General features: G+C 26.6%; 1 protein-coding gene across 2 annotated transcripts in view; it reads left to right on the forward strand.

Moving 5' to 3' along the window:
• Positions 1 to 21,029, forward strand: part of LOC135924921 (DBH-like monooxygenase protein 1) — a 41,991-nt gene extending 20,962 nt beyond the window's left edge. The window contains exons 4-13 of one of the 2 annotated variants that reach the window (XM_065460053.1): positions 351 to 440; positions 1,310 to 1,528; positions 5,405 to 5,516; positions 5,954 to 6,123; positions 16,233 to 16,418; positions 19,859 to 19,962; positions 20,002 to 20,064; positions 20,144 to 20,252; positions 20,422 to 20,521; positions 20,607 to 21,029. In XM_065460053.1, coding sequence (XP_065316125.1) covers positions 351 to 440; positions 1,310 to 1,528; positions 5,405 to 5,516; positions 5,954 to 6,123; positions 16,233 to 16,418; positions 19,859 to 19,962; positions 20,002 to 20,064; positions 20,144 to 20,252; positions 20,422 to 20,521; positions 20,607 to 20,878 — 1,425 coding nt within the window. In that variant the 3' untranslated portion in view covers positions 20,879 to 21,029. Of the gene's footprint in view, positions 1 to 350; positions 441 to 1,309; positions 1,529 to 5,404; positions 5,517 to 5,953; positions 6,124 to 16,232; positions 16,419 to 19,858; positions 20,065 to 20,143; positions 20,253 to 20,421; positions 20,522 to 20,606 lie in introns of both variants that reach the window. The other variant, XM_065460054.1, reaches the window with a different exon arrangement.
• The last annotated feature ends 549 nt before the right edge of the window (positions 21,030 to 21,578 follow it).

Raw genomic sequence — 21,578 nt, forward strand, 5'->3', positions numbered from 1 at the left:
TACATAATACCCTCATCCAAATTAGTTTGTCCTCGTGACATTTATTTCAGCAATTAAATTATAAAATTCAACATAAAATTTAAATTTATTTTTTTACTTTAAAATTTGAATTGTGTAAAAAAATTTGGACATGGGCAATATGCATATTAGAACTATTGGCGGCCCGAAGTATTAAAAATTTTTCCTTTCCAAAAAATAATTAAGAGCCGGTCTAGAAAAATAAATAGGGCTAGGTCAGGCAATTTGCGCAAAATATTTTTCTGTAAGAGCCGCTAAAATATTACGGGTAGGGCTGAAAAATCTTTTTTGAAATTCTCTGATACATTCATTCTAATATTTAAACAAAAAAGTTTAAAAGCAACAATTATTCCTCTGGTTCCAACTATTTGTGCCAACTTTTCAGGTTACCCTCTTTAACAAGCCGACACCATATTATCAAGGTATATATTGTTTTAAATTTAAGTTATATAGTACCTGTTAAATCTATTGAAATTTTTTGATAAAGAGTCCATAAGCAAAGTACATTAAAGGGTTAAAAGATAATATATATTTTAAAAATGCAAAATAAAAATAACCACGGGAAAATAAAAGATATTTTAAACAGAAATAAACAATTCGAATTTTCCATAGGAGGGAACCGGTCGAAAGACCAAACAGATATGGGTTTAGAGGTGTGTCCCAAAGTTTTTTAACATATTCTTGGATACGTTCTGGCTATGTGCCTGTTTAGGAGTGGTTCCCTGAGTGTATATTAGTCCTTAAGTACTCTCCGTAGATTCCTAGGTATTGTTTGTATTCGAATTCGGTTAATAGCATAGTTTTACCATCCCATATTTTTCTCAATATATACGATTTCAAATATCGAAAAAGAGTTATTGCTCATCATATTATTCATTATCCCCGTTTATCCATAAGATCGTGTTAAAAATATATGGATTTTACTTTTAATTTTTAAGAACTATAAATATATATTTGCATGGTTTAAAATAAAAAAATTTATATTATATAATTTTCTAAACCATAACTACAATTTTTTATATCCCCATAAAAAATATGTAGCCAAGATTATTTAGAACCAAATTTTAATAACTCGAGCAGGACTGAAAAATATTTAAACCAAGATCGGCGGGCCTGAAAATGGGTACATCTGCTAGTCTCTCATTGTTATATTTAAACGATATCTATATTGAAAATTAATATCAATAATAATAACCAATACTAAGGCATCTGGAAGGATGCTAATGATAAACTAATGTAGTCCTATTGTTCTAATATCTAATTATAACATCTAATATATTTTATTTGAAAGCATAAATTATTAGGAAATTTATTCGCGAATCACAAAATAGGATCTGATGAGGAAATCATTCAAAATTCTTTGAAACACGTGGGGCTTCACGGGTGCCAACCTGATTTACAAGGTCATTTTTATACAGATACCTCATATTTGTGTTACCAAAGTACATTTCCACCGAATCTATTCTCATGCAACGAGATGATTTCCGGTTGGGTTAAAGGTGGTGAAAAGGTTAGTTTTAGTTAGATTCATAACATATTATATACACTATCATTTTTAATGTATTTTTTTTATTATACAATAAAAATAAAATAAATGTGCACTTATAATATTAAACAATAATAAATTTTTAAATATTATAAAAAGGTATTATTGTCTGATATATTTTGTACAAATCTTAAGCAAATTAAGATATTCAAGAATCTTATTACTGCGAAAAAAATAACCGAACCTTTATTTATTGGTCGAACCGAATCTATATAAATCGTTTTACATACATAAATTGTAATTTTAAAAAACCATATAATTTGACAAGTAAAAACAATTTTAAGGATAGTTCTAAATCGCTAAAAATTGGGAATCTCACTTATACCTCCTAGATAATTTTAAAAGTAACATTAGAAATAATATTAATAGATCCTAGGAAAGTAAACACATTTATATTTGAATTGAGTGTTTAAAAAAAACCACGGAGGAAATATTATTATTGGTTTCAGAATTGGGAACAACTTTTGAGAATATTGATGATATTTCCCCCATTTTTAGCGATTTTTTTTTAAAAAAAACTCATACAATTAATTACTCCTCTAGCATCTATTAATATTAATATCAAACTTGCATTAAAAATTTTCTAAAAAATATAAGTGAAATTTTAATTATTTTTTTTTTGTTTTTAACAATATTTTTTTTAGCGATTTAGAACGGGTACCGATTTTTATGGAAATTGAAATTTAACACAAAATTTAATGGCAAAAATTTCTACAATTCATAAGGTAGTGAATTTACATATGCTGGAATAATATTTCCAGGTGAATCAGACTTTCCATATTTAAAATTTGCCCTCGTTAAATGATATAAAAGTGAGAGATTCCGAAACATGGATTCCATATCCCAATACGACATATATTCAGGAAACTTGTCTAATTTGGGTTCTTATTAATTCGGGCAACTCCCTAATTTGATTAAAATTTTGAATTCCCAATCAAATTCCTATTAATAACTATTATCTTGATAAATTGGGCAACTGTTTAAGTTGGTCCCAGCGGGGCCCATAAAGAGGTTTTACTGTAATTACAGTTATATATTGTGCTTACAATTGCTCGTCTAAAATATATATTCTTATTTATAAACATCAAATCTTATTTAATTAAATATTGTGGACTTTTGATTTTGAAGCACATATTTCTCATATTCATGTTTATTACTGATTAATTTTAAACATTTATTATGCTTTGTTATTAGTATATAAGTTAGCGTCAAGTGTTTTTTCCGGCAATGTGTTATTTTTTCTACTTTAGATCATTTTTTGAGCGCGTTTTTTTAAATTTAAATATCGGATTTAACAAGAAATGTATTCCAGCATGTTTAAAATACCTATTTTATTAATTGTAGATAATTTTGCCGTTTACCTTTGAGTCATGTGTCATTTATATAAAAAATCTATGAAAAAACTAATATTATTAAGTTCAAAAGTTCATGGCCAAATTGTCTGATATTTATAGGATAGGTATTTGTCAGAATACATTTCCTGTAAAATACGATTTTTAAATTTAAAAAAACGTGCTCAAAAAATGATTTAAAGTTGAAAAAATAACATATTACCGGAAAAAACAAATTGAAGCCATTTCTCAATTCAATAAAATTAAAATATAAAAATTTTACCACCAAAAAAACCTTTACAATTTTTCTAAAACCGTAATCGAACGAGAATATTTTTAAAATTAAGGGTCTGAGCCAAAACCGAAGCGCAACCTATATAGAAAATTTTGCTCTTGAGCTGTAACCGAACCTAACACTTTTTATCAGAGACCTGCAGGCCCGGCCCTAAACCCGGCCCGGGCCGTATTTTAAATTTTTTAAATATACCCGGGCCGGGCCTAAAAAAATTTTTTTTAACATCCGGGCCTAAAAATTTTTTTTTAAAATATATCCGGGCCGGGCCTTAATATTTTTTATAAAAATTTTTACATTATGAGTTAATGGTTATAAGATTATATTATATTATAGTTATGATTAATATAATATTGGGTGATGGTTAACACTACCTAACACCCACAGATCGATCTAATTATTAATTTCCTGCAAATTTATTCAAAGTATTAATATATTTTTTTATAATTCATATCTAAATTTTTACAACATATTTTACCAAAACAATCAAATAAAGGAATATCTTAAATAAGCCCCAATATTCAAATATTATTAATATATTTTTTTATAATTCATATCTAAATTTTTAGAATATATTTTATCAAAACAAATCAAATAAAGGAATATCACTTCTTGAAGTTTGTAATACCTTTCAAAGCGAAAAAGGAGAAATAAAATTGATTTTACTTAATATAAAGCATTTTTTAATTGAAAAATTTGTTTTACACAAGTATCATTTTATTTCTCTTTGTCTCTGTCCCAAATTCAAGCAATTACGTATGTTGTCAGGGACAGATCGCAAGATGACGGAAAACTATATAAAAGATTATATTAAATTACAAGAGGCTCAGGAAGTAAATGAAACACCATAGACCAGTCAAATTACGACTGTTGTTAAACAAACTGAATCGTTTTATGACAAATGGGGCGATGGTAATTCTGGTAATATGTCAATACCCGATGATGAATATTATAATTACATAAATAAAAAAATAGATGAAACATTTAAGGTGGATAATTTGTTAGAGTGGTGGGCGGCTCATCAAAGCGAATTTCCAATTTTAGCAAAATTGGCAAAACGGGTATTGGCAATTCCTGCTTCAAGTGCAAGCTGTGAGCGGAATTTTTCCACTACTGGGAGAATTCTTGAAGAAAGAAGAAGTAATCTTCAACCTGAAAAGGTAGATATGCTTTTCTTTCTTCATGATAATTTGTGAATTTTTAATATCTTTCTTGAGTATAGGGTTTGGTCAATCATGCTGGTTTTTTCTTTGCAAACTGTCAATTGCATTTATTATATTTACCTTGAGTCATGAAAGTTTTTAATCCAACATTTTTCATTATTTTTTTTTACAATATTATATAATACAATTATCTTCTTTTGTTAAAAATTTATATTATAAAATAAAAAATATTAATATTGTGCAATTAGATTATATTTTCAAAATACTATTTATTATACATGCATTTTTTTAAATAGCGATTTATTTTTATTTTATAAATTAAATAGTAAATTAAATACAATATATTATATTCTCAAAATATTTTCCAATTTTATAAATTAAATATTAGTTTTATTTTTTTAAAATGCAATATAAAATATAGTAAATGCTCAAAATATTATTACCATTTTTATGAATATTAGTTTTAGTTTTATAAATGCAATATAAAATATAGTATATGCTCAAAATATCCATTTTTATAAATAACAGTTTTATAATTTTTATAAATTCAATATAATATTCTCAAAATATTAGCTTTTTACATGTATTTTTTAAATAATAAGCGATAATACTCGCTGAAAAATATGGTAAAATACCTCATAGGTGAATTTTTGTATATACCAGGTCGAATATAATTTTAAAAAATTCCGAGCCGGGCCTGAAATTTGTTTTTTAAAAAATATCCGGGCCAGGCCTTATATTTTTAAATCCGGGCCGGGCCGTAAAAAATTTTTTTTTTAAATATGCGGGCCGGGCCTAAAAAATTTAAAACCGGGCCGGGCCGTGCAAATGGTACCTCTGCAGGTCTCTGCTTTTTATAGATAAAGGTTGGGGCTCCTAAATCTATGATTAAAATCTTATTTAATTCTTTTACATATTTTGTTTTGTTTCGCATAAAAAATTTTTTTAAATAATATTTAAAAAAAAGATTTTCCAAGATCGAATAGTTCAAATTTGAATTTAATTTCAAATTTTTTTATATTTTGTATGTATTATTAAAAAAAACATATATAAGGACTTTTATTGGCCACCTGAAGCTGGATATTCTATAGGGGCGCCTGGTGATAGCAAATACGTTTTGTTGGAGGTTTTATTCGATGACACCATCATTAAAAATAAGCATATAGGTATTCTTATTATACTTTAAAAAAAATTTTATATTGACAGTTAACGGTAAAATATTAAAACGATGAAAAGAGAACTAAATAATAAATAATAATAATTTTATATTATATAAGGCAATATAATATTGAGGGTTTTAAGTTTACATTCAATTTCATCTTTTAATATTCAAAAAATCATCATCATTCTAACTAATTAAGTTATAGAATTCCTTTCAAAAGATAACATAACTATTATAGGCCGGTAAGGCTAAAGTCCGCGAGCAGTGTCGGGCAAGAGGATCATAAGACCGGGCCGGAAAACTTGTACAAAGTATATTTTAGAACCGAACCGGAAAAATATAACTAAGGGTCAGGCAAAAACCTGATAGAATTTCCACGGGCCTATTCAAGCCACGCCTTTCTCTAATAAGTACACTCATTAATTTTCATAAAATATTTAGTATCAAGTGCTCTAAAAAGATTTGTCTCATTCCAAATAACATATACTCCTAAATTGAGAGAGAATAATGCTGGAGTATTAGCTACAGGACTAGAACCATCTCAACTCTATTTTATTCCAACTTTAGGAATAACTCTCTACGGCCATTGTGACAGCCATTGCACATCTCAAGTTTTTTTTTCTTCAAAATTTGATTCTATTATTAAACTAAATATAAAACCTTGGTTATTTTCTTAAACCATTTTATAATAACTTTTCTTTATCTTAATGAATAACGCTCTTAAGTATACAATAAGACTTCGTGAAAATTAAAGGACGGTAACATTTTGGTAAGCATAGAAGGTGGCAGCGATGTAACAGATACCCACAGCGTGAAAAGGCCCAGGCCAAATTTTTAAATACACGGGGGCCATAAATATAGGTAGGGCTCTATAAGATTTTTTTGTGTAGGCCCGAAGATTTATGTACGCTTCTGAGAGATTGTTAATATATATTATTTTGATAAGCATCTTTAATGTGATTTTGGCATAGAGGAGTCTAAAATATTACTCATTTTATTACTCAATTAACTTAATTTTCACTATTAAGATTTAAATTTCACTATGAATATTTATATTTATTCATTATTTCTGGTATATCAATTTATTCACAATAATTCAATCCAAATATCAACTTTTAGTACAAATAAAAATATATTTCGCAATAATTTAATAATTCAATTCTTGGCGAATCAATCTTTTTCTTTCTTTTTAATTATCACTCCACGATTAAAATCAACAAAAAATAATAACTCTCTTTTTTTAATCAATATCTATAATTTTTCTAAATATAAAATTATTTAACTGATTGATATTTATCAATCATTTAAAAATAATATCTTAAATATATATGAAATATACGAAATATATATGAAATATACCTCACGTCCGCCTTACAAAAGACCAAGACGTGGAAAAAAAAACGCGGAAAATTAAAACTTTTTACATTTATATGTTCTCTTTTTCTTCCTTTAACATTTCTTCTTCTTCGGTCTCCATAGGATTGTATTTCTTTTGCAAACCATTATTGTTGATCACTTTAGATATGGTTGATCCCACTTTGATCGAATTCTGGCTTGTAGTTGGTATTCCTCCCACTGTCCTAGCTTGTATACCATGTGATCTTTTAACCATTCCATCATAATTATTAGGTAGTCACTGCCTATTTCCATATTGTTTACTTCTAGATTCTATCTCATTTATTTTATTGTAGTTTTGGTACGCTACCTCCGGCTGTACCCTATTATTTTTCTCACAAAAATAACTATGTGTCACTAAGATGATCCTCGCGTTCCTGATTTTATAGCACATAAGTCGGAATATTGCAATCCTTTATTTGATGTCCGAAATTTTGACAGCGGAAGCATCTTTGAATACATCAGATTTAGGTTTTTTTATTCCCAATTTTTTTTTTTTATTATTCTCACATAGATTATTTGTTCGTGCGTCTCAATTTTGTAACTCATCACAAGTTATAGATATTTCTTTTTATTTTAAATAAATACTCAAATTTATTTTAATATAATTAATTAATTTTCTCTTTTAAAATAAAATTACTACTTATTAATTATTTTTTTTTAATAATTATTTTTTTCTAAATACATAATTATTTATATATAGCCCCTATATAATTCAAATTAAAAGAAAAACAATTTTTACAAAAAACACCACTCGTGTTATTTTCTTAACAAAAATATGTTACTTTTCACTTTTCTTTCCCTAAAATAAGAAAATCACTAATTGTTAATTATCATTTTTAATAATCTTTCTTTAGGTATCCCGTCTTTACAGAGAATCTTTTATAGAGAATGCAAATATAGAGAAACCTTTATAGAGAAAACAATTGTAGAGAATGTCGTTTATAAAGAATATCGTTTATAGAGAATGATTTTATAGAGAATTTATTTTGTAGAGAAACTTTTAAAGAGAAAACAATTATGGAGAATGTCGTTTATAGAGAATTTCATTTATAGAGAATGATTTTGTAGAGAATCTCGTTTATAGAGAATGATTTTGTAGAGAATCTCGTTTATAGAGAATGATTTTATAGAGAATTTATTTTATAGAGTAACTTTTAAAGAGAAAACAATTATAGAGAATGTCGTTTATAGAGAATCTCATTTACAGAGAATGATTTTATAGAGAATCTCTTTTATAGAGAATATTTTTGCAGAGAATTGTTTTACAGAGAATTGTTTTAGTGCGAATTATTTTATATGGAAGGATTAATAATTTTATATTGGAGAATTTTACAGTGAATGATTTTATAGAAAATGAATTATTTTAGAAATAAATTTTCTCAAATATGACCATTTACCGTCTAATTCTTTTTTTTTGGCACTTACTAAACCAGATTTAATCTAATATAATTTATTAAAAATATATTTAAGGATATTTATTTGGAAAATCTACTCAATAAGAGGCTAAGGATATTTAATCTGGAAAATCTACTCAATAAGAGGCTAAGGATATTTAATCTGGAAAATCTACCCAATAAGAGGCTTTGAGATTTTTTTTAATTACAATGTAGAATATTTTATTATTATATATATTTGATGCGAAATATCAAATACATTTAGAAAAGGAAAACATCAAAGTAGGCTTAAGAAAAATTTCCAAAAAAGCAATGTCCTACACTATCACTTGGAAAGCAAATTAGACAAAATGTAGGGACTGGGAGCTAGGCTAATCGCCCGTCTGCGTTATGCAACACTAAGCCTAGCCTTTATTAAAATTATTTTATAAATTTATTATGTAACGATATATGACGAGTGATTAACCGAGCTCCTTAGCCGATGCCTAATTTTTGACTATTCGTTTTCGCCTATTTTTATGCTAAGCCTAATTATGCTTAGCCGATTTTTTGGCCTAAAAACCTGGCTAACCGTTTTGGAATTGCCTAAAATTAACCGATTGCGCAACATTAAGGGTGGGTATGTTACACTTATTCAGGTGCATTTCTTGCAAAATCAGATTTTTAAATTTAAAAAACGCACTCAATTAATGATTTTAAATGCAAATAACAACAAAAAATAAAAAAGTACCCATCAAACTATCGCCTTACCAAAATTAAGTTAAGATCACTAGAGTACTGTCTAATATTCACATGGTAGGAGGGAACACTAGAGGGTGGTTGGATCAATTTCTGTCGAAATCATCATAGGTCCGAAAATAATTATATCTGAATTTACAAAATATAAAATGATAGTTCAAACTCTTACCTAAAAATTATACATCGACAAAATTTAAAATAATACACCCTTTTCTCTAAATTGATTTTAGTAAAATGAAAATTTCTTATTACAAGCCGTAAACTCCTATCTGGTTATAAGCAAGTATATTAATATTTAAATTTCTTCGTATCATTAGGACTAATTATTTATTCAAACTTTTCTGTTGAAAGGGGGGGGGGGGTGTTTTTTTCAAATCCCGCATAAAATTTTTGAACTCTATAATTGTCCCATATATAATATTTCTCTATAAAATCAAGATCTACAAATAATTCTCTACAATGTAATTTTCTACAATATAATTCTCCACAAAATAATTCTCTATAAAAGTAATTCTCTTTAAAATCATTCTCTATAAACAACATTCTCTATAAAATCATTCTCTTTGAAGTCATTCTCTATAAAGGACATTCTCTATAAAATAATTCTCTTTAAAATCATTCTCTATAAATTACATTCTCTATAAAACCATTCTCTATAAAACCATTCTCGATAAACGGCATTCTCTATAAAATCATTCTCTATAAATTAATTCTCTATAAAAATTATTCTCTATATAAAACATTCTCTATAAAATATTCTCTATAAACTACATTCTATATAAAACAATTCTCTATAAATGCATTCTCTATAATTGTTTTCTCTATAAATGTTTCTCTATAAAATACATTCTCTATAATGGTTTCTCTATAAAGACGTGGAACCCTTTCTCTTTATTAACACATAAATTATTTACTATTACCCCTATTCCATTCAAATTAAAAGACAATTTTCACGAAAACACCATTCGTTTATTTTCTTTTAAAAAAAATATTTTACTCTTCACTTTTCTTTCCCTAAAAGAAAAAAAATCAAACATGTATGTTATTTAATTTTATCCTCTTTTCTTTTAAAATAACATTAAAAAATTATTTATAAAATGATTTATTCTTTGTTTGTCCCCACAAGTGTACATTCCATTTAGTGATAATCTTCTCTATATCACAATAACATGATATTAAATAAAATTTCTTTTAATTTGCGACTATCAGATTGATTTTAAATAAAATTACTTTTGGCTCACATAGTCATATTAATATTTAGAAAAGAAAATAAATATCAGATTGATTTTAAATAAAATTACTTTTGGCTCCCATAGTCTTATATTAATATTAAATGATACAGATATCAGATAACCCCAATTAAGTATTTTACTTTCATCAGCAGAAGTATTCACTCTTCTCTAAGATGATATGTACCCTCTTTCTTTAAATATTTCTTCTCAGTTCTTCATTCATATATTTTTTTTTTAATATATATATACTTTTAATTATCTAGGGTATATTTTTCATTGTTTTTTTTTATTTGTATAAATTTTACAACTAAAATTATTTAAGTACACAAAGAGTTCTGTCCTAATAAATTATAGGAATTACAAGACTAATTTGATTCCCCTCTTTATTATATACCCTAATAAAATCGTTATGACGTACTCCCACAGTACCATCATAAAATAGTATGTTACATAATTTATTCCCAATATTATGTATCACACAACCTTTCTCCCACTTCTAAATAATTTTCCCTACAGGAAATTTTATATTGGTTTTTTCATAAGATAATATATTGTCAATTTCTTTTGACTTAAGAAAATCTAAGGGTAATCTGGTTCTTCTACCCAAAAATAATTTGGGTGAAACTCCCTCCTTATTCCTTGAATTATTATAATATAACTGGGCTAACCAGACTTCATTTTTTTCTTGTTTCGATTTTTTGAACCAATTTTTCACTATGGCTACCATTCCTTCAGCCTGGCCATTAGAGCTAGGATGATAAGGTGGAGTCAAAATATGTTTAATTTTAATTGAATTACAAAATTGCTTAAAATTTTCACTTATAAAAGCCGGACCTCCATCCGATACAATTATTTTAGGAATCCCGAATTTAGCCCACAATTTTTGTAATAATTTAATAACAACTTTAGTTGTTAATCCTTGAACCTCTTCAAATTCAATCCATTTGGAATATGAATCCACAACCAAAAAATATGATTTTTTATCCAATTCAAAAAAATCAATGTAAAGACGATCCCATGGTTTCTTTGATTTGGGCCACCTCTTTACGGGGCATAACGGCACAAGTATTACATGGAACACATTCCTTTGTAATTTTTTCTATATCATTACCCATCCCAGGCCACCACACATATTCACGAGCCTAAGATTTCATTTTAACTTGACCCTGATGTCCTGCGTGTAATAAATTAATTATTTTAGCACGTAATTTCACCGGAATTACTGCGCTATTTCCCCTCATTACACAATCATCCACCACGGATAATTCTTTTTCACATCTTTGATAAATTTTATAATTATTTTTCTATGGTTTTTTTCACATTAAAAATAATTTTATTTGTCTCAATACTTTATCTTTTAAAGTATATGATTTGAGATCTTCCCAAGTTGTAGGACCTCCCTTTAACATATATGATAGAGTACGCACCAATGCATCTTCTCTATCAATAATCATGTTATCAATTTCTTTTTCCGATTAAATACTCGCGACATTTGGTCAACCCAAAATAATCGCTAAAGCCTCCTGTTCTATAACAGAATATCTAGTTTCCACTTCATATATTCGTGAAAAAAAAATAATTGGTCTCTCTAAACCATCAATGACATGTAATAATGCGCCTCCTACACCTTTATTTGATGCATCAACAGCAAGAATTATCTCCAAATCATTGTTAAAACACACTAAAATTGGTTCCTCACCAATTTTTTTCTTTAAATTTTCAAAAGCACTTCTTTGTTCAATTTTCCACTCAAAATTAACACCTTTTTTTAATAAGTCATATAATGGAGCTGCTATTTTTGCAAAATTATCCACAAATCTATGATAATAATTTATCATGCCCATAAAAGATTGTACTTCAGCTTTATTACTAGGCTGATTTATGTTTAAAATATTTTTTAAATTTTTATCAAGTGGTTTCACTTCAATTCCATTAATTTGATGACCCAAATATACTATTTCGGTGACACCAAGAATGCTTTTCTCTTTACTAGCTTTTAAACCTTTATCTTGAATTCTCTTGAAAACCTCTTCAAGACGTTGATTATGTTGTTCTGGCGTCACTCCAGTTATCAACACATCATCCATATAATAAAATACACCTTCCAAACCCTGAAAAACGGATGCCATGGTTCTCTGAAAAATCGGTGCAGATACACTTAACCCAAAAGGTAATCTACAAAACGTAAATAATCCTATAGGCGTTGTTATTGTCAACAATTTACGAATTTCTTCTTTCAAAGGCAATTGTAAATATGCTGATGAAAAGTCAAATTTTGAAAAATATTTAGCTCCCTTTAAATTTGCCAAAATTTCTTCAATTCGAGGTAATAGATATTTCACTTCCACAACCCATTTGTTAAGTGTTACTCGAAAATCTGCACATAATCTAAGTTTTCCATTAGATTTTTTAACAGGTACTTATGGTGTAGCCTATTCACTATATTCCACAAAAATAATAATACAATCATTAACCCATTTATCTAATTCTTCGTTGATCTCCTTTTTCCACTCAAAAGGAACTCTACGACACGCTAAGAAAATAGGCGAAAATCCCTCTTTTAATTTTAAATCCACTTGATAATCATTTAGACATCCCAAAGTGTCTTCAAAAATTATATCATATTTTTCAACTAAAATGGGTATAGCATTTTCAACTCTATTTAATTCATTAATTTTTTTATCATTATCAACTTCACTATTGATCATATATTGATTTGAATCTATTATTAATTTTGCGGGATATTCACAAATATTATTATTAACTATAGATTCTTTCACTTCACTCATTAATTTATTCATTTCCCTTTCTTTAAGCTTTTCCCTGACTTCATTAACCATTATTTTTCTTTCGGCAATATCTCTAGCCAATTCGCTATCAATTATAAATAAATCCCAATAATTATTTCTAGGTCCAAGTTTGCTAATCCAATCCCAACCCATAATTGTTTCAACATTTTTTTTTACTATCCATAAATCCAAAATTATAGGAATATCATGGAAAAGAACATCCCACTGCGTTTTACCCAAAACTTGGATTTCAGATCCATCAAATTGTTTTATACACATATTTTGTCTCTCGACAATACCATTCGGTCAATATTTATAAAAATTTTCACTAGACATTATTGAAATACTTGCTCCAGTATCAAATAACATTTCCACAATATGTTCATCAATTTTCAAATTTATATGAGGACATGAACTTTGTTCAATTGTTCCCTCATCACTTAATTTTTCAATTACTTTCATTGGCTGAATAGTATTTATTATAATCGAATTTCTAACATAATTAATATTCATACCTAAATTCATCTCAGAATTTAAATGTCTCTGAATCTCATTTATGTTTTTATTAAAAATCTCCCATGGATATTTCCCACTTGTTTGATTATAATAATCCTTTTTATTCAGATTATTAGTTAATTTAAAATTTTTTATTTCATCAGAATGACAATAAAAATTTCCCACATTACAACTCTTTCTATTCGAGTTAAATTTCAATGTATAATCATCATTCCCATAATGATTATCTATTTTATTATATATATACACAAAATTTTTAATAAAACTATATATATCACAAAATTTTATATTCTCTAAATATAATATATCTATTTTTATATGACTCTCTTTCAAATCATATAGTCACTGTGACCCACTCACACTTTGAATACAATGTATTGCAATGTGTCCCATTTTTCCACATCTGAAACACATTCTATCATGGTCTGTATTGTATATTTATGTTTTATCCATATTTGTAATACTAGGATTTGTATATTTCGAACCACTGGACTTATCACTACCGATGTTCGTTGCGGAAATCCACTTTTGAAATTGGCTTCTTTCACCATGCAATTTCGTTTTATATGTCCCACAAAACCACATCGATGACACACCATGTCATTTTTTTCACTTGTTTTAACAGTGACATTATCATTAGTTTTTTGGTCTCTTGCATAGAAATTTTTACCAACATGTCCTTTTCTTCCACAGATTTCACAACTTTCAAATATATTATTATTATTTTTAATTTTTAAGTTGGAAACATCTCTGGACAAATTTTTCATATTTTCTCTCATTTCTCTAATTTCACGTAAAATTAGAGATTCCTCTGTACTTTGTCTCAAAGTATTATTTGTATTATTATTTTTCAAAATTTCTACTGGCTTCTCGATTAAAACCTCAGAAATTTGCTTTTTAAATTCTATCACAATTGAATTTAATTTTTTATTTATAGCCTCCGATATGTCAATATTTTGAGGAAAACTAAATACTTCACCCGTATATAATATTTTCTCTGATTGTTCTTCCGATATAATAATTTTTTTTACCATTTAAATTTTTTAATTCTAATAATATTAAATGTAAACTATTTTTGATATCCTCAGAAATATCTAAAGATTTATTACCATTTAGATCACCTAATTTAATTATTTTATTATTCACTGATCTTCTCTGAATTTTATTAATTAATTGTCTGAAACCAATTAATAATATATACAATATAAAAAAAATGAAAGCTGTAACCACACTATTGGTCACATCCAATTCATTAAATTTTGTATTAAAAATTTTATTAAAATTATTCTTATAAATCGAAATTTTATTAAAATCAGGCTTCCTATGCATAGTAATAAAAGGATAAACCATGATTTCATAAATTTATATCACAAATAAAAAATTTTTATACCCTTAAAATTAAATTTAAAAAAAAACTTTTCAAATTGCGTTGTGTGTAATTTATAATTCAAAAAAAAAAATTCTTACCTTTATATATATCCGGAATTACTATTATTTTGAGGAACCCGGTCCTAGAAATTGTTCTTCCTTTATAATATCTAAAATTCTCTTAACAAAAATATTCACTATTTTGTTTTTTTTTAAATTTTCTTATTTTTCCCTAATGTTCACTGATCCGGGTCGGTCGGTACCATTAAAATATTACTCCTTTTATTACTCAATTAACTTAATTTTCACTATTAAGATTTATATAATTTCACTATGAATATTTATTCATTATTTCTGGTATATCAGTTTATTCACAATAATTCAATCCAAATATCAACTTTTAGTACAAATAAAAATATATTTCACAATAATTTAATAATTCAATTCTTGGCGAATCAATCTTTTTCTTTCTTTTTAATTATCACTCCGCGATTAAAATCAACAAAAAATAATAACTCTTTTTTTAATCAATATCTATAATTTTTCTAAATATAAAATTATTTAACTGATTGACATTTATCAATCATTTAAAAATAATATCTTAAATATATATGAAATATACGAAATATATATAAAATATACCTCAGAGTCAACTCAAATAAGTTTAAAATTTTAAATTAAATTAAATAGAGAATATATTATACTTTTGTTTAAATATTAGGTTTACTAATATTTAAACGTTTTTTTTATGTTCCCCACATCTCTTTCTTATGCATAATTTTTAAGATATCTTACATACTTCTTACTAGTGTTGTTAAACGGCTCATTTTGAGCCGATTTTTAAAAACGGCTAACTCAATATTTTATCCAGAAATGTATTACATAAGCAATTTTTCCATAGATGGCACAAAGGTTTGGACATCTATTAGCGTAATTTTAAGACTTAGGCAATATTTTTGTGGTTAAAATCTTGAGTTAGCCTTTTTTTAAAATTGACTCAAATTGAGCCGTGTAACAACAATACTTCTTACATGGATTATAATATTTCTTACACCCATTACTATGATAGGCAGTTTCATTTAGAGGGTTAGGTAGGATTACGAATACTTGCATTTTTATATTTTATCAGTTAATAAATTAATTTAAATATTAATTAATTGCATATCCTTTGCAATTACTTTTTTAGATCTTTTCTCTCCTATACCTAATAATTGTTAAACCTAGAAAATTTCATTCAATTCATATGAATTAATTATATTATTTTAATTATTTTATTAACTTCAAGAATATCCCTTTAACAGGAATAAATATATATGGCATCCAATACTATACGCATGGGAATGTTGATAACATTTCAACTATGAGACGTAGTATTGGCTCTAACACAGCAAATATCATAATGGCCGATCATAATTATAGGGTAGATTATCAAAGTTTCCGATATCTTAAAAAGGGCATCATACTTAACAAAGTTAATTTTTTCATATTTTTTTTAAAAAAAATTTTATCAGAGACCTGGGACAAAAGTATTTTTGCTTTTCTATTCCGCTCTCATTATGGCTAAAAAATTTCACTTTCCATTTAGAACGCGTTTCTAAAAAAGTACCTTTGAGGGTAATGATACATATCTTCGGTCAATATACGAACAAATTTCAAAATTTATTAACACATTTTTTTTTAATAATTATCTAGTTAGAGCTGTGAGCCAATGAAACTATAGGCGCCCAACGCGATGTTTAAAAAACAAATCGGCATCTGGCGACGCTCCACTCTTTAGCCCGTCTTCGTCAAAGGCGAAGGGAATCGGCTCAACGACATATTTTTTTTATAATTTATACATTAAATTACTTTTTATAGTGTTTTTTGAAACGCTCAAAAATTATTAAGTGGAAATAAAATCTAGTAATACAATAATTTATTCTCTTATCTAACATAAATGCACCTTTTTGATCTCCTACGATACCACTAGCTTCTATGAAGAATTAAAAAATTAACCTTCCAATATAATAAAACACTTCAAAATATCTAAATATTCATTATTAGTAATTGGCTAAAAGGCCTTCCAATCTTGAAAGTGATTGTAACTTATAAGGAACTATAGTGAGGGTCGCGACCAGATCACTGACCTCTTCTAAACTCGTTTAACTATGTGAATATAAATCAGTGTTGGAATACTTATTTGTAGCTTTAGCGAAAAGTAGCGATAGATATTTCGCTACTTTTAAAATCAAATGAAATTGAAATTTGACTTATAATTTTGAAATTTAAACGTTTTGAATTATACTTACACACTTTTGTTTAAAAAAATAAAACTAATTGGATGCATTAATCCAACAAACAACACTCCTAAGTCAAGAAGTAGCAGAAATTTTTTATTGATACGGTGTAGCTTGTCATTGGGTGATAATGCACAGAGTTGGGTAGAACAGAGAGTATATCTTTCTAAGATGCAAAATACATTTGTATCTTTTTGACATTTTAAATAAGATACATATATCTTTATCTAATTTCATACAAATACAAATATTATTTTATATTTTTTGCTTAAAAATTTCAGAAGAGTTTATTTTTCAGGAATTCGGCTTGCTTAAATTTTATTGCTTTTCTATATTTATATTTAATTGGTATTCAATATTATTCTTTTTATTTTGACATACCAACTTTATTGTTTTAATCAAATTAGATAATTTAATTTCTATTTATATTTCACTATCAATTTTGAATTGCCCCTTTTAGACAAATTATACTGTGTTTAAAAATAAGAAGATTTGGGTGATTTCGATTGGTGTTTATTCATAATTGTATAGATCCTTGCAAAATATTATTGGAATATTTTTAATATAGTTGTCAAAATATCATGAATTTGTTAGTGTTTTAGATAATTTAAAAATTTTCATAAAAGAAAGATAAGCTGATAAACTTTTTCATAAAATGTATCAAGATACTCCTGTGCAGATATAAGTAGTTATAGCCTATCGTAGATATATTTTTTAGAATCTATAAGTAAATCTTATTTAAATACCTTGCCCACCCTTAGTACAAGAAATTTTTGTTACCAGACAGTGTTGACTAGAATAGCTGATAATTTTAGAGATTAAAGGGTATTAATAGTAAGAGATTTAACAGATATCTCCTATATCTGCACGACAGAAGAATCTTGGCTTCACAGGAGAAGGTAATAACTTATTTACATTGGGATTTATAATATATTAATATTCAAGAAAAACACGTCTATGAATACTTTTTGTGAGATATCACTTAATTTTATAAAATTAAAAATACCTTTGCTCTAAATAATGTTGGTTGAACAAGCTAAACTTTTCAAAATATTGCCACACAATAAATTTACCTTATTAGGTTCTCTTTTTACTAAAATCTATGTCGGAAGAAGCTTTTAATAAAATCTTTACAAACCTTTCGAAATGTCTGGAATTTTTGAATACCTACACCCATATATTTTTAGGTTCTCTGCATTTATAAAAAAATACTATTTCTGCTGATAAATTATAATTAAATTTTAAATCTTTTTTTAAAAAAATATTAAATTAACAAATTTTAACCTTCCCAAATTTCTATAAAATCTGATGGGCACTTATTAACAGGGACCCGGAGCAAACCGTTATAACAAACCGAACCTCTATTTTGAACCGATTAAAATTGTTTTGCTTTATATAATATAAATTATAACTTAGACCATAATATTTGATAACTTACACTTTACTTTTCTCTAAGGAGTTTATTTAATTTTATAATGGTATTTTTTTCTAATTTTCCTGCAAATCTAATATATTTTCATATTTATATTATTCATAAATGTAAATAATAACTTGTGCGTTATCTTAGCAAAATCATCTATATTTTTGTCTTCCTGTTTTTTATTTTAATTTTTTAAAATAAATAACTAAAAACCTGCAAAACTTTTATAAGTTTTAAAATCTTAACCACCGGAACCTTTATAATTTTAAGCAACTAAACCGTACCAAAACTGGAACCTTTATAATTTTTTGCCCCTGAATTGTAACCGAGCCGGATCCTTTATATATAACGGTTCGAGTTCCTGGTTATTAATCATAAAATTTCCAACTCTTATCTTGTAGATTCTCGATGGCATACTATCAAATCCTACCTTAGATTCGATATTCTTCTTAATGAGAGACTAGGGGGTCATGAATGGCTGGAGACCGTTCCCATTCGAAACCTTAGTAATCTCTTATCAGATAAGCAATTGATATTTACGACTAGGAAGTGACACCCTCCAACTAAGCAATTGCATTGATTGTAACATTTTGGTCATCTATAAGGGGAGGTATGGACTTAACTGTTTATACAGTCAAGGCCGAAACCAATGTCATATCTTAATAAATCTAAAAATTCGGAGCCTAAAAGCTGCTCAGATCCCATACATTTTTGAATGTAATAATCTATCATCAGAAGATAGTCTAAAATCAGATGGATTGTCTACAATACCTTAGGAGTCAAGTAAATCTCTTATTTAGAACCTTACTTCTCCTCTTTCTCTTCAGACAATATATCGAATCCTTTACTAACAGCCAAAACAAAAAAAATATTTAAAATTATCAAGTCATGTGTGCACTCCAATCGTATTATTAACAAGCGGACATTTTTCTACCTTAACATACAAATTTTTAAAACTTTTTTTACTCAAAATCAAAACATTTACTAATGAACCAAGAGAATTTCTCTTTCAAAGACAAAAATGCAAATTGACGTTCAAATATAACTAAGGTTCCTTTTTAAGAACCCAACTAAAAAATAGTTGGCCATGATATTTTAACCGTTTATAATAAGATTTTTATATCATATGCTTAATTTTTTTAAAGTAAATATTTTTAAGTAGTTTATATCAATTAACTTGAAATTTAACTGATTATTTTAAATCTTTTATAAAAGGGCGACCAGATAACACTGACGTGCAATTACGGCTCTTCTATATCTTTACATGGTTTTTATCAAATGGGGCTTTTCTGGGAACAGATGTCTTGCATGCAATTTTTGTATTATTACCCTAAGTTAAAAAACTTAACTTCTTGTAGAACCGAACCAATAATGTCAGATATCAGGGAATTCGGAACTAAAAATGATTCAAAGAATTTATTGTAATTACGATTGATTTAAATTAAATTGTTATTTATTATCTTTAACCTTTAAAAAAATTAAGTCATCAATTTTTTTTAGCGATATAAATAATAAATTATTTGAAAATACCCGGGCGAAGCTAATTGAATTCTACAAACAAGGGAACTTAGTCACACTGTGTAGGAATATTAATAGAAATCCAATTCAAGTTTAATATTTTACAAATATTATTTATTACACGTACAAAATAAATACTTTGAAATTATCTTCAAGAGAAATTAACAAAGATTTAGAAAATTTAACTACTAATATTGTCTCATATTATAAATAATATTTTTATTATATTAAGAATATTATTTTAAAAAATTATTCATAAGAACACTGAAAGATTTGTTAACTACCCAAATATAGAATATATAATGTCCGATTATCCAAGAAATGAAGGATCGTGTTTCGAAAAAAATAATACGGGAAAAGGTAATTTATTTATTTTATAATTTCAAAAAATATCATAAATTGAGCATATTTTTTATTCTAAATACCACCAAAATATACAAATTAGCCCGTGACAGAATTTCTAAATCCTTACAAGAGCCTAATCAATATGGACTAATTTCAAAACGATATTCAAATCAAACTAATGATTCACTTGCTATAAATGATTTGAAGATATTTTCAAATTTGGGAGAGTTTAAATACGAAAAGGATTATAAAGATATTAAGAATAAGGTGGAAAGAAAGGGGGAAATTAATAGTAATAAAACTTCGATTAGCCTTATAAATTTAACATTAAAATTTATAGTATTGTTGTGTTTTCATTTAAACTATTTCTAGTCAATCCATGTTACGTCAAAGCAATAATTAAATATTTATATTATATTAACAATTAACTTTTTATTAAAAAAGCTTATATATATTTATTTTATTTATGTTACATATTTTATCTATATTTATCAAAATTGATTATATTACACTATATATCGTTGAAAAATTATGTTAATTTTTAAAACGCCGTCGAATAATTGCTCAATTCAATAAAAAAAATAGGAGTTATATTTTGTAGGTCTAAAAATTATTATTGACAATTTAGGAGTAGGGCTCTGATTTACTAATATCTCACTATTCAGATATAACAACCAATCGAACAACTATTTTTATTTATTAAACAGGTAAAATAATGCGTTTAAAATATTTGAATCCAATACATTCAATTAGATGAGGTATTTTGGGAATATTTTTTTTAAAAAATATAGCTCAACCCTAATCTATACTTATCCATGGGCGTAGCCAGGATTTTGATAGGGGTAACTGTTAGGTTAGGGATTTCCCATAAATTTTATTGGGGGTCTTTAGGTCCACATATTTCAGGCATTTGGCTATGTTAGATTTAAAAAAATAAATTTGGATTTTACTTTTGTTTTATAAAAATTTTGAATTATAGTAATTATTTATCAGCTTACTTATTTTTCTTTCAAAATATTGTTTATAGCAATATATTAAATCCATTTTGGGGGTGAGGAGGTGAGAGAATTTG

Source organism: Gordionus sp. m RMFG-2023, chromosome 2, assembly GCF_954871325.1.
Source record: "Gordionus sp. m RMFG-2023 chromosome 2, tfGorSpeb1-WG-v2, whole genome shotgun sequence".
Classification (NCBI taxonomy): domain Eukaryota; kingdom Metazoa; phylum Nematomorpha; class Gordioida; order Chordodea; family Parachordodidae; genus Gordionus; species Gordionus sp. m RMFG-2023.